This window comes from Muntiacus reevesi, chromosome 8 (genome assembly GCF_963930625.1).
Source record: "Muntiacus reevesi chromosome 8, mMunRee1.1, whole genome shotgun sequence".
Taxonomy (NCBI): domain Eukaryota; kingdom Metazoa; phylum Chordata; class Mammalia; order Artiodactyla; family Cervidae; genus Muntiacus; species Muntiacus reevesi.
This window is the reverse complement of record NC_089256.1, coordinates 49,051,999-49,072,007: the sequence shown is the minus strand read 5'-3', so window position 1 is coordinate 49,072,007 and position 20,009 is coordinate 49,051,999. Positions and strand designations below refer to the sequence as shown.

The following is a 20,009-nucleotide window of genomic DNA, read 5'->3' as shown; positions in this document are numbered from 1 at the left end:
TGAAGAAAACTGAGGGCCCAAAAATTGATGCTTTTGAACTGTGGTGTTGGAGAAGACCCTTGAGAGTCCCTTGGACTGCAAGAAGATCCAACCAGTCCATCCTAAAGGAGATCAGTCCTGGGTGTTCATTGGAAGGACTGATGCTGAAGCTGAAACTCCAATACTTTGGCCACCTGATGTAAAGAGTTGACTCATCGGAAAAGACCCTGATGCTGGGAGAGATTGGGGGCAGGAGGAGAAGGGGACGACAGAGGATGAGATGGCTGGATGGCATCACCGACTCAATGGGCATGAATTTGAGTAAACTCTGGGAGTTAGTGATGGACAGGGAGGCCTGGCGTGCTGCGATTCATGGGGTCACAGAGAGTCAGACACGACTGAGTGACTGGACTGAACTGAGATGAGGAAGATGCAGGCAGAGCAGGTTTAGGGGTAAGCTGAGTACTTTCATCTTGGAAATATTGAATGTAAGGTGCCCCTTGGTGGAGATCCACTCAGAACCATGCATGTGGAGAGGCTGAACGTATACATTAACAATGGTTTTGTTAGATACAACTAGACAACTCCAGACAACTAGAGGTGGATTTTAGATGTTTCTTTCTTTCTCCTCCCCTCCTCCCCTCCTCTTCTCATTTCTTTTTTCTCCTTCCTCGGTCCTTTTGAATTTCTCTAAGCTTTAAAAGCAAGTTTTACCTCTATAATGGAAAAGAAGTCCACATTTAATTTTTAAAAGACAATATGACTTGCGAGTTATGAGGGAGGAATGATTGAGCACTGCTTGTGTCGAGAACTTGAAATTCAAGTCAATTTACCAAGCACTCTCTGTGATCCTATTCCAGGCCAGGTGTTCTGCTAGGTTCAAGGAATCCTGAGATAAATAGATGTGGTTCCTGCTCTGAAGGAGTTTGCAGTTCAGCAGGTTCCAGGGCCAGCACTGTAATCAAAGTTCAAGCCAAGAACCAGAAGAGCATGAAGGAGGGAGGTAGTCGTGAAAGTGCACATAATTCCTGTACCATATAAAGTTATCCCTGAGCCACACCAAGTATACTTTTAATGCAGGATGCAAGCACACAATAGGTGAAAGATGGGTGATCAGCTCGCTCTTTACTGAAGCACAACACACATGCCAGGGGAAGCCCAAGGTCATCTCTGCAACAAGAGGCAGACCCCACCCCCTCCCTACACACTACCCCAAGGCATACGTGGGCCAGGGTCCCACTACTGGGTCTGGGTAAGGCCGTGATCTGCCGATCTACATGGGAACCTTCCAGGTACATCTCTGCACAGTAACATGGATCCAGACGTGGTGGGGCCCAGGTCATAGGCAGCACTGCTTCCTTCTGCATGCAACTGTGCCTAGTTGCAGCTGGTTTTCTTCAGCCACTCCTGACATGCAGCAGGGAGACTTGGACAGGAAATGTAAGCAGGTCCAGGTTATGGCTGAGCTGTTAGGCAAAAGGAGAAGGTCGTACTTCTAGCCCTTGTGGCCCAAGAGCTCACCACAGGCCAAGGACAGGAAGGGACAGAGGACGTATGAAGAGGCCAGCAGCACTTCCTGAGCTTCTTGCAGGCTGGACATAGGCTATGTCATTCCTACCATTCAAATCCCACAGTAACCTTATAAAGCAGGGACTTCTCTGGGAGCTCCTGCCTGTCAATGCAGGAGATGTGGTTCCATCCCTAGTTCAGGAAGAAATCTTGTAGAAGGGAATGGCAACCCACTCCAGTATTCTTGCCCGGGAAAATCCTATGGACAGAGAAGCCTGGTGAGCTATAGCCCAGGGGGTCGCAAGAGAGTTGGACACGATTTAGCGATTGAACAACAAAAAACCTTATAAAGCGGGTTATGTGTGTGTGGGGGGGGTGTGTATGCACATGTGTATGTGTGCTCAGTAATGTCCAGCTCTTTGCAAACCTTTGGACTGTAGCCCACCAGGCTCCTGTTTCCATACAATATTTCAGACAAGAATACTGGAGTGGGTTGCCATTTCCTCCTCCAGGGGATCTTCCCTTCCCAGGGATTGAACCTTCGTCTCTGGTGTCTGCTGCATTGCAGAGGGATTCTTTACTGCTGAGTCATCAGGGAAGCCCCATAAAGCAGGTAGTACTAGCCTCATTTTACAAGGGAGGAAAGTAATATGAAGTAACTTACAGAAGTTCACACAGTTAGGAACTGGAGCTCATCCTCAGATCTACCTAACTGCAGAGCTTCTTGTTTGACCTCTGAGCTTTCACCAGTAACCAGCTCACAACAGGAACTGATACCCAATAGCTGCATGGCCTGGTTCCTACACCTCAACTGATCTGCTCCTATCTCCACACCTTCTTTCTGACTCTGAAATAGTTTCCAGTTTGAAAGGTTCAAATCTGACATAGCTCTGGCCGGATTAACACTTGCTACTTGGATTATCATGCCCTGGGAATCTGTCATTTATTTGGCTGTCCCTCTTCAAAACCCCATGCTGTGTTCATTGTTTAGTTGCTAAGTCATGTCTGACTCTTCTGAGACCCCATGGACTGTAGCCTGCCAGGCTCCTCAGTCCATGGGATTTTCCAGGCAAGAATACTGGAGTGGGTTGCTGTTTCCTTATCCAGGGGATCTTTGCCACCCAGGGTTCAAACCTGCATCTCCTCCATTGGCAGGCAGATTTTTCACCACAGACCACCAGGGAAGCCATGTTCAGAGACTTTCTTACGGGAGTCCTAAGTACCTCCTTCCGCTAACAGACCTATTGAGTCCAAATATTCCCTCTTCCCATCATTCCTTGGCAGCAAGATGTGGACATAAGAGTTAGGCTGAGCTGACTCATTCTAACCTTCCAGTGACTCACACCATCCCCCTAAACCGTAATCCCAGAATTCCAGCACTAGAAGCTTTGTCCAGGGATCTGGGTTTTAGGGGAATTTTCCCAGCTTCTACAAATACAATCTCGATGTCCCTCTAGAGCATACATCTATGATTTTTTCCCCCCTTCTGTCTAGCATCCCTATTTCTTTTGTGGTCTCTCATTCCATTCCATGTGGTTCAGGTCAGGCTGTCAGTTGTGGTAGCCCTTCTACGTCCATGAGATCAGTTCTTCCTTAGGAGGCACTTGGGAGAGATAAGTGCCTTGTGAATCTGGCGCTGTCACAACTGCCTTTCCTTACATATGAAAGACTCTGAGAATGAAGGGAGCAGAGCTAAGAGGGGAAAAGAAAAAGAAAATCCTGATGATCTTGTCTGAGCTTCTGGATCCAGCCAGACCTGAAGCTGGACAGCCACTTCTAGGTTTTTCAGCCAATTCCCTTCCTTTTAAATAAGCTCCGATGCGTTGGGTTGCTGCCACGTGCAACTAAAGTCCTGACTATCTGCCCATTAACAACATTAACCTTCTCCCAGGGACCAGAAAGCCTGATCTTCCTAGGGCCTAAGGAAATTGGGATGAGGGAAATAATTTTTTTTATATATAAATAACAGAGAGGGGAATTTAGTACTCAGAAAAAACAGGCAGAAACAAAGCCAGGGAGAGATTCTTAGATTTCATTCCTAATACTCCACAAGAAACTAGACCCTCCCTAATGTAGCAGCAGCTCTTCTGTACCCTGCAGCTCTTCCCCAGCATCTCCAAGAACCCCTCGCTTTCCTTCACTCCCCAGCACAAAAAGTGCCTGCTCACCTGATTCATCAGCCTCTCTGCCACTCTGGGGTCAGAGAGGTCTTCAAGGGAGGCCACGCTCAGCCTCAGGAGGAGGAAGCCTCCATCTGCGCCTGCAAGTTGAGAACCGTGAGAAGACAAAAGCATGGGTAAGTCATTTCCGGAATCAAGATGTGAACTGTGGTCCCCAGCTTCTGTCCCTGCTCTGTAGATGTGCGCTTACTCTCATGTATAAGTGTCTCTGTGTTCACACAGAGCGTTCCCTCGCTTCACTGCAAAGAGAGGATTCCTTCTCTCCAGTAACTGGACCCATCATAATGTCTTCCTAACAAGAGGGAAGAAAATGAGGAGTAAAGGCCCCCTCCATGTGTGGAGAAGTCAAAAGAGTAGTGTGAGGAAGGAGAAATGAAAGTGAATCTAGAATGTTCTGAAGGCCTGGGGGCCCTGGATGAAGCTGTTGGGAACGGGACCAGCCAGAGAAAGGCCGCAGAGAAGCTAGTCTCTAAGGGGATATGCTCGGCCAGTTCATCCAGCTCTAAGGTGGCAGCTGTCTTTCAGTCCAGCCTTCCTGACTTAAAGGCTTTGTAGACAACTTCATTCTTTCCTTGAGCCTTAAGCTTTACCTGCCACCTTTTAGTCAGTTCTTCCTATCAGAGTACTATTGGAATTAATCCAGGAATTGCACTTCTAAAAATTTATCCTACAGTAAATAACACAACTGAAAAATGTATTATTTACTGCAGCACTTTTTGTTTATGATAACAAAATACTGGAAATGACCTAAATGTCCATCCAGAAAACACTGGTTAAAGAAATTTTGGTAAAACAAAATACTGAGAAGTCATACCAAAAGATAGCTTTGTATCAAGAGATCTGTGTTTATCACATGTTCCATTTGCATAAAAAAGAAGATAGATATTGTCTATAGCTATATGATACAGTATCAATATCTATATTATATTGCTATAATATAAAGATATCTTCCCTCTTCCTTTTTATGCTTCCATGTGCATATTGCATGTCCAGAAGAGGATTCACAACAAAGTGATACCATCAGATACATGTGAAAGGCAAATTGGGTAATAAGGGGACAGCAATAGCAGAAAGACATCTAAGATGTAATCTATGTACCTATTGCAATTTAAATCATGTCAATGTATCATCTAATCAACACATAATAAATGAAATCTTTTTAAAAGAAAAATATTAATACTTTAAGCTTTTAAAATAAAAGCACAATAGGAGACTCTGAGTTTTGGAATCAATCTGACTTTCATTTGGAATTCCACTGTTACTTTTTTAACAGTCTTTAAATGTATTTCCTCACTTGTCAGTTAGAGTAAGAACACCCACTCCATAAAGTGGTTTTGAAGGTTTAGTTAGGGGAAATAACATGCAAAGCCTGCCATCAGAGAGAACCGTCAGCTGCTGCCATGCTTACTGGCTGTGAAATGTTTTTATATCACCTCTGCCTGAAATTCAAAAGATATTCAGTAAGGTGGTTGTGATTAATATTTTTATTTCACCTTCCCAAAAAAAGCCTGGCAAGCAGAGGATACTGCTGGGATGAGGCATGAGGAAAGATGATGGGAAGTGGAGGTGAAGTCTCCAGGCTGACCAGAAGCTGGGCTGACTACCGACAAGGGACTTCTTCCCTAAAGAAGTTGTCTCAAGATGTAGCTTTCAACTCCCAAATCTTTGTCCAATTTATTGGCTGATTTTTAAGTCACCATTTACACTAGGAAGTGTTGTTTAACTGCTGTCAGGTCCGACTCTTTGCAACCCCGTGGACTGTAGCCCGACAGCCTCCTCTGTCTGTGGGATTTCCCAGGCAAGAACACTGGAGTGGGTTGCATTTCCTTCTCCAGGGGATCTTCCCGACCCAGGGATTGAACCTACTTCTCCTGCTTGACACCTGGGAAGCCCCCACCATTTACGTTACCAATTCCATAAAGTGCATCCTGCGAGCTAAACTCTCCCAACTTCCACTTGGTGTGGCTCTGACTGAGCCAGAGGCTTTCAGAGCATGAGGACTGTGTCTTTTAAATAAAATTTGGCCCCTCCCTGGTGCACAGTAGTTATTCAACAGCTAACCTCATGGAATGGCAGAACTGGAAAGGACTTCACTGCAACCCCCTCCAGGTACTGGCAGTGAAACTGAGGCTCAGAGAGGAGGGGACCTGGACCAGGACCTGTCCTACATCACTCAGGGCAAAGACAAGATCCCAAACCATTTCTCCACACTTCCGGTGCTGAACTTTCTCCATACCCTACCTTAATTCTGCTTGTTACTGGTTTTGTTACTAGAATATCATGAAAAGGTGACATGTGAGACAGGGCTCAGAAGAAGTCTCCAGATTCATTTTCCTTTCCCCCATCTCCTTAAACATGCAGAAGCCAAACTCCAAATTCCCAAAGATTACACGTGGGGGAGCCACTCACCTGGAGTAATATCTGTCCACCTTGTCCGAGCAGTGGTGGCCGGGGTTGTTGAGGGCTTCCCTCCACCTGCACTGGCTGTTTTCAAGGTCTTCTCTGAGTCTGTGGTCTTGGCTGAGGTGACTCTTGTTTCTGAGCTACTACTGGTTGTGGCTGTGATCATGGTTGAGGAGACACTTGTTTCTGGGGTGCTGTCGGCTGAGGCTGTGGGGCTGCTGTTGGCTGAGGCTGTGGTCTTGGCTGAGGTAACACTTGTTTCTGGGATGCTGTCAACCACAGGCAGACGGAAAGAAGGAAGAGAGCTCCCACTGATGGTGGGAATGGACCCACTGAATGTGCTGTGTGTGGTAGAAGTCTCTGAGGAGGTGGAACTCGTGGTGGAGGTTTCTTCGGAGAAGCTGTAGACCATAGCTGAGAACCCAGCAGGGGAAGTCACTTTGTTTACTGTTGTCGCATCCTCTGTGAAGACTGTAATTATCCCTGAGATACTGGTGTCGCTTGTTGTCTCAACAGAGAGGGCCGAGCTTTCTTCCAAGAGGTTCCTACTGACTGTCACCAAGGTTCCACTTGGGGTAGTGGCCTTGGCTGCTGTCATTTCCTTTTCTGAGGTGCTACTGAGGCTGACTGTGACAGCAGGTGTGACTGATTCTGTGGCGTGGGCTATTGTCCAGGTCTCAACAGAGGTTGTGTTCCTGGTAAGGTGTGATTTTGCTTCAGTGGAGTCAGGCAAGGCTGACCTCTCAGAGGTGGTCAGGGCCTGTCCTCCTGTGAAGCTGTGATCTATGTGTGAGGTCCCAGGGATGGTGGCAGTTGGTTCTGTTTCCATAACTCTGCAGTTGATCGCCTTGATGTTGGTGATGCAGGTAACCAAGACGTTAGTCAGAGCAGTGATGTCTGCTGACAGGGCTTGTGAGGTGGTGACGGCTGGAACTGAGCTGTCAGAGGAGGCACTGCTCTCTGAGGATAGGGCCTCAGCTTCAGACATGTAAGTGAATTTCAAGATTCTCTTTGCTTCTTCAGAGCTGTCAAAAGTGCAAAGGTTCTCAAAGACAACTTTCCAGAGCCCACTGCCTATGACAGTGGTCCTTACACATCCCATGGGGCTGCCACTTGTGGATGATGTTGCCATGGGAGTAGTGATCACAGCCATGAACTTGGAAGGCTTTCTTGTCATGAGACCCATGGTCTTGTCTTCCCTGGTCTCTGCTTCTGAAACAGTGCCGCCTCTGATGAAGGTCCTGTCAGAGATTTGGGTGCTCAGGGTTTCAGTTTCCCAAGAGGCGTGGTTTGGCACAGAGGGATCAGTGAGGTCAGTAGCCTGAAAGACTTCCTCTGAGCTTGTCCAGACCTCCGGAGTCACAGCGGGCACTTCTGTGTGGCCTGATCCACTGGGGCCTGTATTGGGTAAAAGCAACTCTGTGAGCTGTGAATCCCAGGGCACTGACTTGACACAGGCTCTTAGATTTATCCCTGGGCACTACTGGGAGGAAGCAGGGAGGAGGGATCATTTGACCTTATTTTTCAACTATATTTTCAAGGAAGAGGAGGCAATATTGGGAAGGCAGGCCCATGTAGCAGCCATGGAACTGGGATTGCCCTGACTGAGGTCCCCTGATGGCCCACTTGAGGCAAGCCAGCCCCCAAATCGAGACGCTTATTGGTCTGAAGTCATCAAAGTGAAAGTGTGGGCCAGGATCCCAATTCAAGAGGGAGCAAAGAAAATCAGAAGATCCAAATGAGCCAAGAACGGTGGAGCAGGAACCACAACTCTCAGAACTTTCTGAAAGAATCCTTGTCACCTTCCTATCGATTTTTTGGAGCGAACTTCAGGAGTAGTGGAGGACAGAGACGCCTGGCATGTTGTAGTCCATGGGGTCACAAAGAGTCAGACAGGATTTAGTGACTGAACAACAACTCCATAGGGCAGAACGTCTCTGCTCACTTGAATGACCCTCTGAGGTCATGTGAGTGGAGGGCCAGCAGCCATTTGTTCCCCAGGGGAGGCTGCAGCAGGATTATTTATGAGCTGATAGACGCCTCTCCTGTCTGTCGAGGGGGAGGGGCCGAGGTATCTCTTGAGGCTGCTGCTGCTAAGTCGCTTCAGTCGTGTCCAAATCTGTGCGACTCCATAGACAGCAGCCCACCAGGCTCCTCCGTCCCTGGGATTCTCCAGGCAAGAATACTGGAGTGGGTTGCCATTTCCTTCTCCAATCTCTTGAGGAGGGTTGCCAAATTTAGCAAATAAAAATGCAGGCTGCCCAGTTAAATTTGTCAGATAAATAAAGAATAATGCTAATGATAAATATTTTTTAGTATGTGTATTTGTCATGTAACATTTGTTGTTGTTCAGTCTCTCAGTTCTGTCTGACTCTTTTTGACCCCATGGACTGTGGCATGCCAGGCTTCCCTGTCCTTAACCATCTCCCAGAGCTCATTCAAACTTACATCCATTGAGTCAGAGATGCCATCCAACCATCTTGTCTTCTGGTGTCCCCTTCTCCTCCTGCCTTCAATCTTTCCCAGGATCAGGGTCCTTTCTAATGAGTTGGCTCTTTGCATTAGGTGGCCAAAGTACTTCAGCATCACAGTCCTTCCAGTGAATATTCAGGGTTGATTTCCTTTATGACTGACTGGTTTGATCTTCTTGCAGTCCAAAGGACTCTCAAGAGTTTTCTCCAACACGACAGTTCAAAAGCATCAGTTCTTTGACACACAGCCTTCTTTATGGTCTCTCACATCCATACATGACTCCTGGAAAAACCAAAACTTTGACTATACAGACCTTGGTAGGCAAAGTAATGTCTCTGCTCTTTAATATGTTGTCTAGGCTTGTCACAGCTTTTCTTTCAAGGAGAAGCACCTTTTAATTTCATGGCTGCGGTCACCATCTGCAGTGATGTTGGGGCCCAAGAAAATAAAGTCTGTCACTGTTTCCATTGTTTCCCTATATATTTGCCATAAAGCAATGGGACTGGATGCCATGATCTTCATTTTTTGAATGTTGAGTTTTAAACCAGCTTTTTCACTCTCCTCTTTCACCTTCATCAAGAGACTCTCTAATTCCTCTTCACTTTCTGCCATAAGGGTGGTGTAATCTGAATATCTGAAGTTATTGATAGTCCTCCCCGGAATCTTGATTCCAGCTTGTACTTCGTGTAGCCTGGCATTTCGTATGATGTATTCTGCATAAAAGTTAAATAAGCAGGATGACAATATACAGCTTTGATATACTCCTTTCCCAATTTTGAACCAGTCTGTTGTTCCATGTCCAGTTCTAACTGTTGCTTCCTGACCCGCATACAGGTTTCTCAGGAGGCAGGTCAGGGGATCTGGTATTCCGTTCTCTTTAAGAATTTTCCACAGTTTGTTGTGATCCACACAGTCAAAGGCTTTAGCATAATCAATGGGGCAGAAGTAGATGTTTTTCTGGAATTCTGTTGCTTTTCTATGCTCCAATGGATGTTGGCAATTTGATCTCTGGTTCCTCTTCCTTTTCTAAATCCAGTTTGAACATCTGGGAGTTCATGGTTCACTTACTGTTGAAGCCTAGCTTGGAGATTTTGGGCATTACTTTTCTAGCATGTGAAAGGAGTGCAATTGTGTGGTAGTTTGAACATTCTTTGGTATTGCCCTTCTTTGGGACTGGAATGAAAACTGACCTTTTCCAGTCCTGTGGCCACTGCCAAGTTTTCCAAATTTGCTAGCATAGTGAGTGCAGCACTTTCACAGCATCATCTTTAAAGATTTGAAATAGCTCAGTTGAAATTCCATCATCTCCACTAGCTTTGTTTGTAGTGGTGCTTCCTAAGGCCCACTTGATTTTGCACTCCAAGATGTCTGGCTCTAGGTCAGTGATCACACCATTGTGGTTATCTGGGTCATTAAGATCTTTTTTGTATAGTTCTTCTGTGTATTCTTGCCACCTCTTCTTAATATCTTCTGTTTCTGTTAGATCTGTACCATTTCTCTCCTTTATTGTGCCCATGTTTGCATGAAATGTTTCCATGGTATCTCTAATTTTCTTAAAGAGATCTCTAGTCTTTCCCATTCTGTTGTTTTCCTCTATTTCTTTGCATTGTTCACTTAGGAAGGCTTTCTTATCTCTATTTGCTATTCTTTGGAACTCTGCATTCAGATGGGTATATCTTTCCTTTTCTCTTGTGCCTTTTGCTTCTGTTCTTTTCTCAGCTATTTGTAAGGCCTCATCAGACAACCATTTTGCCTTTTTACATTTCTTTTTCTTGGGGATAGTTTTGATCACTGCCTCCTGTACATGTAATATTTAAGACATACGGAAAAAGTCATTAACTGAAATTCAAGTTTGCCATGTGTTTTATCTGGTAACCCTACTCTTGGAAGGAAAAGATAAAAGCATATGCACACTTTTGGAGGGTTCTGATGGTTTAAGATGGCCTTTTTGAGACCTACTGTCCCAGAAGTACCCAAGGACCCACAGGAAGGCCAGGACCATTTGGTCATCTCTACCCAGGATATCAGAAGAGGCTCTTGGCTTGTCCTCTTGTGTCTGCAACTGGATGATGACGGAACACTGGGCTAAGAAGCAAGAGACTGCGCTCTAGTCATAGCTGTGTTGCCTGCTAGCTAGAGTCTGATGATTTACTGGTGCAAATCCTGACTCTGTCTCCTAAGAGTGAGCGTCTCCTACCTGCCTTGTCATGGGGGTGAGCACCAAAGAGGAAGGGGGAATACAGCTTCCATTCCTAAGCCTTCCAGGAGTCATTAAGCATCCCTCCCTGACCATGTCCTCTCAAGGAGTCACCTGAAATCACACAACCTACTTTCATACAGCGAGAGTTTCAGGCTGTACCCACATACTGATTATGTGGTCATGGCCCTCGTTCTCATTGCCCATTCAGTGTTGTCTACCTACACACACAACTCACACTTTTGCAGGAATATACTTGTTTCTCCTCACTTCAGTTTCTCTGAGGCTCCTCAGTCCCCACAGCTGGAGGCAGAGCTTCTCTGTGGCAGCCCACACAGCCCGAAACCCAACCGTGGGGTCTGATGCTGACTTCCTCTGACACATTTTCTTCCTTTCTTCGGAGCCCAGTGGTGCTATCCTGCTGTGGAACCTCCTCAGGCTTCCCAAACCCATCGCCTGTTCGTCTTCGGGGCTCTTACAACCCCCAACCCAACTCTCTTACCTGCCCAGGGTCTTCTCAAACAGAGCAAAGCCCATCCTGGCCCTTAATAGCTCTAGAGTGCTGCAGCTCTCCTGAACCATTCCTCAAATCAAACTTGGGGAGAGGAAAGCATGTGGACTTTGGACCCAGAATTCCAGTCCCCTCTCCTCTGTTTGCTTGCCGCTTACCAAACTTGTGACCCGGCCAAGTCTCCCGGCTCCATGCCTGCGTTGTCCCATCTGTACAATGGAGCTTGAGGGACCTATTTCACTAGTTGGAAACACTACATTAAAAGTGAAGCACACGCTTGGGAGATAATGAGTGCAGGAGGCAGTGTGGTCCAGTGGTTAGGCATGGTGTGTGGAATAAACTCCTGGCTCTGCAAAGTTACTTCATGCTGGTTAGAAGCCTCACTTGGGCTCCTCACTTGGGGGGCAGAGGATAAATAAGGGTGAGAATGTATCTCTCACAAGGTTATTGTGATGATTAAAAAGCTAGTGACAGGGGTATGTGCAAAATCTCTGTACCTTCCTCTCCATTTTGCTGTGAAACTAAAACTGCTCTAAAAAAATTAAGTTTTGAAAGACAATGTGTGATAATGATGTGTCACTGTAGATTCCTCAGTTGTAATACATGTATATTTCTGGTGAGAGATGTTGATAATGGAGGTGAGAAGGTGGGAGACAAGGACTCTTTAGAAATCTTTGTACTTTCTGCTCAGTTTTGCTGTGAACCTAAAACTGCTCTAAAAAATACAGTCTATTTTTACAAAAGATAATGCATGTGACAAGCTTGGCACCATTTCTATTACAGGTCAGTGTTCATTCTTTTCTTTCATAAAAGCCCTGCCTCTCTCAGAATCTACCCTCCACAAGCCATCTGTGACTTGCTTGAAAACCTGTTTTTACAACAAGCACCTACTATATAACACAGGGAACTCTGATCAACGTCATGTGACAGCTTGGATGGGAGGGGAGTTTGGGGAGAACGGATATATGTGTATGTATAGCTGAGTCATTTTGCTGTGCGCCTGAAGCTATCACAACATTCTCAATCAACTATACTTCAATATAAAAATTTTAAAAATTTAATGGACTTTTAAAGGAAATCTGTGCTAAAACATTAACTTGAAGGAGGAAGAATCTTGTCAAGCTACGTTCTTTGGCTTTAATCAGATTTGTCACCAGCCTACACCCTCTGACTCCCTATTCTTCCCTCCACACATACTCACACTCGCACAGGCATAAAAACAAACCCATAGCAACCTCACATTTACATAGGCTGCAGCGTTACATGCTTTTAAGCTGACCCTTTGCCACTGTGTATTCTTTATCAATAACAGTCATACTTCAAGTGGGACTTCCCAGGTGGCTCAGTGGTAAGAATCCATCTGCCAAGGTAGGAGCCGAAGAAGATGTGGGTTTGATCCCTGGGTTGAGAAGATGCCCTGGAGAAGGAAATGGCAACCCACCCTAGTATTCTTGCCAGGATAATCCTATGGACAGAGGAGTCCATGGGGTCACAAAAAGTCAGATACGACTGAGAACACACGCACCCAATACTGCAAGTATAGTTTTATGCGTGCTCAGTCGCTTCAGTCATGTCCAACTCTTTGCAACCCTAGGGACTGAAGCCCACCAAGCTCCTCTGTCCATGGGATTCTCCAGGCAAAAATACTGGAGTGGGTTACCAAGCCCTCCTCCAGGGGATCTTCCTGACTCAGAGAGTCTGACCCACATCTCTTATGTCTCCTGCATTGGCAGGCGGGTTCTTTGCCACTAGCACCACCTGGGAAGGCTGTATAGCTTTTTGATTGATTGTAACTAACCCAAGAGAGCTACTTACACCCACAAAGAGATGTAGTATAGAAACTCCCACCCAGAGTCAGGAGAGAAGCCCACAGGCAGCCTCTCACCTCCTTACCTGCAGAGCTTCTGGGGGCCCCAGCCTCCCAGCAGCAGAAGAAAAGGGGCAGAGCCAAGCACCAGAGAAAGTTCATCATAGCTGGGACTCCAGCCACCATTGCCAGCAGCTCTGCCCACTCCTCTCACTGCCGCCTTTTCCTGCTTCCTCAACCTGCGGAGGCTGGGCAGGCCACCTGCCTAGGTGTGACTGGCTAGTTTCCAGGATGCAGCCAGGTGATCTCAAGTGCACAGGCTGAGAGCTGGCAGGTTGTGTGTCAGGACTGACAAGGAGCCAACCCTCCTGCCCCACTTGCCCACTGACTCCTCCTCTCTAAAGTTTGAAGATACGGAATCCTTTCCACTCTGATATTCACACCCTGGTTCCTGCAGCCAGGGAAACCATGGCAGAAAGTGGTTCATATATGCTCCCCCTTCCCACAAGCTTTCCCCTCTCCCCACCTTGTGCATGGGACTTTGACTTCTAGTTAGAGAGACATAGGTTTTATTCCTAATTCTGGATTTATTACCTCTATGAATGTGAAAATGAAAGTCTTGCTCAATAGTGTCCGACTCTTTGAGACCCTATGGACTATACAGCCCATGGAATTCTCCAGACTGGAATACTGGAGTAGATAGCCTTTCCTTTCTCCAGAGGATCTTCCCAACCCAGGAATCGAACCCAGGTCTCCCACGTTGCAGGCAGATTCTTTACCAGCTGAGCCTCAGGGAAGCCCTAATACCTCTATGGTCAAGGGCAAACTAAAGAGCTTTCTGAACCTCAACCTCCTGATCTGTAAAATGGGCCTAATCCTTAAATTACTGGGCTGTTTTTTGAGGATCACACACAAAAAAAGGCTCTAACATAGCACCTACATATTTGGTGCTTATTGAAAACACAGACATTTTAAGGACTCAATAAACGAACCCTGATGTCCACTCAGATCCTCAAGTCATAGGAGGAATAGCCCCCTGAGGTTTGCAGGAGACAACTCTCTAGTGTGGGGAAGGACTCTGATCCCTAACATCCTTCTGTCTTTACATCCTGGGATCCTACATCCCAGCCAGCAGGATCATGTCCTGGGCCAGCCAGTAGGTGCAGGGCAGGGAGAGCACACCTCGAGGAAGGGAAACGGTATGTGTGCTGGTCTGAGTCCCCAGACCTGGGAGGGGGGACACTGAAGATAATGATTGAGGGAAGTTTGGGGATTTAGCCACAAGAAGGGGAATGAGGCTGCAGAATATATTTCCAAATGTCCCAGTGAAGAATCTTATCCCCTCGAAGGGCCCAGGACGTAGGCTGTTATGGCCATAGCCAGAGGCCAGAAAAGGTACCTTGGGGGTCTCAGGGTCAGAGTTTTGTGGAGAAAGCAGTTCTAGAGCAGAGGAAAGCTTGTTGGACAAGCATCAAGAAATCACAAAAATCTCATGGCTGGAAGGGACTTTAAAGTGAAATCCAGAAGGTCTAGGTTCTGTTTCCAGCTCCTTCCTTAATTATGGCCTTGGAGCTGTGTGATCTTGGACAAGTTATTTGGCTTCTCTGGGCCTCTGTCATGGCCTCTGAGGTCATCTTGGCCATGATGGCTGAGGTTCTACTTCATGTAAGACACTGCCTTCTAGAATTTCACCCTGGGGACTTCCCTGGCAGTCCAGTGGTTAAAACTTCTCAGTTACAATGCAGAGCGTTTGGGTTGGATCCGTGACTGGGGAATAAGATCCCACATGCCATGAAGCATGGCCAAAAGATTGTTAAAAATAAACTAAAAACAGAACCTCCCCCATGTTGGGATAAAGGGCTCTGTGGCCTGGAAGGAGAAGGAAGTTATTCTAGGGCATGGGGTTGGGGTGAGGGGGTTGGGCAGGAAGACTCAATGAGAGGAGACCAAGGGGGTCTGTCTGGAATGCAGCCCAGCACTTGGGATCAGGGATCCTGGACCCCTGTTCCAACCACACTGTCAATCTGTAGAGTCTTCCTGCCAGGTTGAGCCCTTCCACCATCCTGCTCAACCTCAGTCCTTCACTTTATAAAATGGGAGAATGAATTTCCCCTTGGGGGAGTTTAGGAGGCCCTGGGGCCACAGCAAAGACCTGAATTCTGTTTGATCAGATCTAGTAATGAGTCTAGCGGTCTGCAGTCCATGGTGTCTCAAAGAGTCCGACTCAACTGAGTGACTGCACATGCACATAGTAATGAGTGAGTGATTTAGTGTGAAGTTTCACCCTTGAGAAAACAGAGGAGAAATTCAGCAAGAATATGCTACTTTCTGCCACCTCCCTCTCCTCCTGACCCACCTGTCTGCCCCACCCCAGTGAGGAAAGAGACTTCCTCATTCCAGCAGCTGGTGGCTTAAACTACAGACCGAGATACTCCAGGTGCCCTTTTCACCGCCCCCCCCCCTCCCCACCATGGAATTTCCTTCTCTATTTCCTTTTTCTTTTCATCATCTAGTAATCAACAGCTCAGCTCCAGCCCAGTTGCCTATGTTGGGACCTAACCAGGAATCTACTAGAAGGGAAGACTGACTGAAGGCTTTCCTGGGTTTTGCTAAATTTTGTCAGTCCATCTTCCTCTGTACTTGGGGGACTTTCCATGGCTGGACACATGACTGTTGACCTTGAGGCCATAATAGTCTTAACAAGAAAGCTCCTGAACATTTTGTTCAGCCCAATGCAGGTCTCACTCTGAATGAGCATAGGAGGCTAGTTTTATTAATTTAGCAAAGTGTGGAGCGCCTTACTAGATGTCAGACACTGTTCTAGGCACCCAGGATACATCACTGAGTAAAACAGATCCCTGCCCTTGTGGAACTAACTCCCCGGTAAACCAAGAGAGTTCAAACGATAAACATAATAAGTAAGTGAATGGTATAGGGATGAGTATTATGGAATATTATGAATATTATGGGGAAAAGGGGGGAAAAGATAGGTAAGAAGAACCTGGTGTGTGTGGCATGCAGAGATGAGGGGCAGGTTGCAGTATTAAATAACACCATGGGATCTGAGCCATGACTCCAAGTTGGTGAGAAAGTCAGTCAAGTGGATACATGGGGAAGAACACTCCAGACAGCAGAACTCATAGAGAAATATCCAGAGACTAAGGCAGGACCTAGATCAAAAAACAGCAAAGAGCCCATGTGGCTGGAACCTCATGAGAGAGCAGAGTTGGGGGTCGGGGGAGCAGGGTGATAAGGCATGGGTGATAAAGGGCCTTGCCAGCCTTGGGGGGGTGGTCTCTGAATGAGCTGGGAGCAGCCCCTGGGGAGTTTTGAGCTGTGGAGTGATGAAATCTGACTTGGGATTTGGAAGGACCACTCTGGCAGCCCTGTGCTGAAACAGAAACTGGTAGTTAGGAGGTTTTGTCCTAATCCAGGTGAAAGACGAGGGTGGCTTTGACCATGATGGTGTCAGAGGAGGTAATGAGAGTCAATCAGATTCTGGATATGTTTTGAAAGTAGAGCTGACGTGATTTCCTGCTAGATTGATGTGGGCTGTCAAAGGAAGAGAGAAGTCAAGAAAACTACAGATTTCTCAATCTGAACCAATGGAAGGATGGAGTTGTCATTTGGGTCTGGCTTTCTCATCAAGAATATTTAGAACTCCCTCCTCCTCAATAAGCCAGTGCACATTTTAGGGATGAATTCAACTCAAGACAAGGGTATCCACTAAAGCCTAAGCACTAGCCTGCAAAGGGTCTGATAAAAGAGTTAACCCAGTAAAACATCCTCAAAATATAAGGTTCTAGATCTGCTAGGCCATTGAACTATAGCATAGCCCCATAGGCCACAGAAAACAAGCTCTGTGTTTGTTGGGAGGCAAACCTTTTTCCTCTTCCAACCTGGGTCCAGTGACTGGAGGCCAGCTAACTGAGAAAAGAGAGATAAACAGGAGAAGAGATAAAGTTTACTTACACGTGCACCATGGAGCTGTTCAGTAAAGAGTAACTCACTGAATAACCAGAGATAAAGGTTTCTACACCACCCTTAACAAAGGCACAGAGCTTAGCACTTCTGTGGGAAAACATGGAAGGTATTATTGGCGGCCTGTCTCCATGGCAGCTGAAATTGGTTGGAAAATCCCTTGGACAGGGATTAATGGCAGCTGTATTTTTAGAAGGCTCTGCTTTAGTCAGATAAGAGAAGTTCAGATAACATTTATTTCTGCATCCTCTGTAGGTCAAATGTTTCCTCTTTCAAATAATCTTTATGGGACTTCCCTGGTGGTCTAGTGACTAAGACTCCAAGTTCCCAATGCAGGGGCCCAAGGTTTGACCCCTGGTCAGGGGAGTAAATCCCTGCAACTAAGAGTTCCAGTACCAAACTTAAGATCCTGACTCAGTGTAGCCAAATAAATGAATTTTTAAAATATTAATCTTTTATCAACTCTGTGGGTCTGAGTGAGTCTCCACAGGTACTAAATGTGTAGATAAAGAGAGGTGGGAGGAAGCATCTAAGTTTGCAAAGCCCTGAGAACAGACCCCTCCATACCCTAACACCAATTTCCTTGGGTTATAGCATGGAAGCCTCTGTTTCTGGGGAGCCCTCTCTTCCTTCATTTATTTTATTAGGGTATAACCCACATAGAGTTAGCTCCACCAATCTCAAGTAGTATACAGCTTGGTGAATTCTTAAAACTCAGCATTCAAAAAACTAAGATCATGTCATTCAGTCCCATCACTTCATGGCAAATAGATGGGAAAAAAAATGGAAACAGTGACAGACTTTATTTTCTTGGGCTCCAAAATCACTGTGGACAGTGACTGCAACCATGAAATTAAAACATGCTTTCTCCATGAAAGGAAAGCTATGACAAACCTAGACATCGTATTAAAAGGCAGAGACATTCCTTTGCCAACAAAGGTCCATATAGTCAAAGCTCCAGTTTTTCCAGTTGTCAAGTACGGATGTGAGAGTTGGACCATAAAGAAGGCTAAATGCCAAATAATTGATGCTTTCAAACTGCAGTGCTGGAGAAGACTCTTGAGAGTCCCTTGAAAAGCAAGGAGATCAAACCACTCAATCCTAAAGGAAATCAATCCTGTATATTCTTCAGAAGGACTGATGCTGAAGCTCCAATAACTTTGGCCACCTGATGTGAAGAGCTGACTCATTGGAAAAGACCTTGATGTTGGGAAACATTAAGGGTAGGAGGAGAAGGGAGCGACAGAGTATGAGATGGTTGGATGGCATCACCAACTCAATGGACATGAATTTGAGCAAACTTCAGGAGATAGTGAAGGACAGGGAAGCCTGGTGTGCTCCAATCCATGGGGTTGCAAAGAGTTGGACATGAGTGACTGAGCTGAACTGAACACCCAGGATGCATTCACTACTCAGATCAGGATATAGGATGCTGTCAACATCTCAGTAGGCTCCTTGTGTCCATTTCCAGTCAATATCTCTCCAAAGACCACCCTTCTCACCTCTATCACTGAAAACTATTTCTGCCTATTTTTGAACTTCGTATAAATGGGACTATGCCTACATAATTTCTTGCATCTGATTTCTTAACATTATGCCTGGGAAATTCACCCATGCTGTTGTATATAACAGTAGTTCATTCTTTTTTTGTTTTTAGGTAGTATCCATTGTAGAAATATACCACAATTAATTTTTCTATTGATGGACTTTTGAGTTATTTCTAGTCTTTCACTATTCTGAGTAATATCACTATCAATAATCTTGTATAAGTCTTGGGTATGTATACGTCTCGGGTATGTATACATACACCCAGGAGTAAAATTGCTGGGTCACATGTCTAGCTTTAGTATACAGCATCACACAGTTTTCTAAATTAACTGTGCCCACTCATACTACACCAGCAACATATGAGAGTTCCAGTCTCCGTGTTCTTATCAACACTGGTACCACTGGTCCTTTTAATTTTAGACATTTTTGTGGACATGAATTTCTCATTGTGATTTCGACTTACATTACAGGAAGCCCTCTGCTTTCTCAGGGCTTAGCCCAGGTTGTATGCCACTGCCAGGGAAATGGCTTTCACAGGAAAGATACTAGAGGGACACAGGGAGGAATGATGGAGGCCTGGGTAGAAATCAAATTTGCATGCCCATGTGCACCACCTGTACACTCAACTAACGAGGAACCTGTACCAGTACTGGAACATCTGTGGGGACCCTGGTTGGGGTGGGGGATAATGTAGGAGAGACAGGAAAGAAGGAGATGGAGTTTCTGGGCATTCGGAAGGAATGAGCACTGACTCAAGAAAGGAGAAAAAGTCTGCAAATCAGCATTGTTGGGCTCTCTATGAGGCCCACAGCCTGATCCCCACTGGAGAGGTCACATTCCACAGAGCCTTGCCCTGAAAAACTCTTCCTGGCAAGGAAGAGAGATCTCAAGCTCTGAAGGTGTGGGACCCCAAACAGGGTCCAGGGCTGTCTCTCCCGCAGGTTCCTGCATCCTTGTGGAGGAAAAAACATCTGTGGCCGGAAGAGCTAAGGCATAAAGCATGTGCTCCACAGAGCCAGGATGTGGGACAGCTTTCATGCACCATTTCAAGTCCTCTTTGCCTTGCTGCCTATTCCAGCCACTGCTGCAGGGACCAGCTTCCCAGCAGTGAGCAGGCAGAGCCTTGCCACGTGCCAACTGGCCTCTGTTCCAGGACCTCCCTGATACCGAGGCTTGGGATGCTTCTGAGAGCTACTCAGACCTCAAACACAGCAGTGAAGAACTGGGAGAAATGGGCTCTGGGGAGCAACTCACAAACCAAGGGGAATGGGGGCCCACAGACAGATGTTCCCTGTTTCATTGCTGGGACGGATGGTTCTCAAACACGCTTCTTGGAAGGTCCCAAGGATGGAGTGGCCATCAGCCATAGCAGGGGCCAACTAGTTAACACCTCTTTAACTGGCTCTCCTTTCTCTGTGCCAT

At 46.2% G+C, this 20,009-nt stretch overlaps 1 protein-coding gene across 1 annotated transcript; it reads right to left on the bottom strand.

The window, feature by feature from the left end:
* Positions 1–867: 867 nt before the first annotated feature.
* On the bottom strand, positions 868–13,379 carry MUC20 (mucin 20, cell surface associated). The gene is made up of 4 exons (XM_065942928.1): positions 13,145–13,379; positions 6,078–7,469; positions 3,657–3,748; positions 868–1,445 (listed from the first exon to the last, which is right to left on the bottom strand). Exons 1-4 carry the CDS (start codon positions 13,242–13,244, stop codon positions 1,377–1,379), a joined length of 1,653 nt encoding a protein of 550 aa, XP_065799000.1. The 5' UTR covers positions 13,245–13,379; the 3' UTR covers positions 868–1,376.
* Positions 13,380–20,009: the final 6,630 nt, after the last annotated feature.

What these genes read in the sequence shown, in the direction of transcription:
- MUC20 (XM_065942928.1), bottom strand. Translation starts at nt 13,244, where the DNA reads ATGGTGGCTGGAGTCCCAGCTATGATGAACTTTCTCTGGTGCTTGGCT. An exon ending in GGCCCCCAGAAGCTCTGCAG is followed by an intron (nt 7,470 to 13,144) that starts GTAAGGAGGTGA and finishes TACCCAATACAG; the next exon opens with GCCCCAGTGGATCAGGCCAC. An exon ending in CAGAGAGGCTGATGAATCAG is followed by an intron (nt 1,446 to 3,656) that starts GTGAGCAGGCAC and finishes TTTGCCTAACAG; the next exon opens with CTCAGCCATAACCTGGACCT.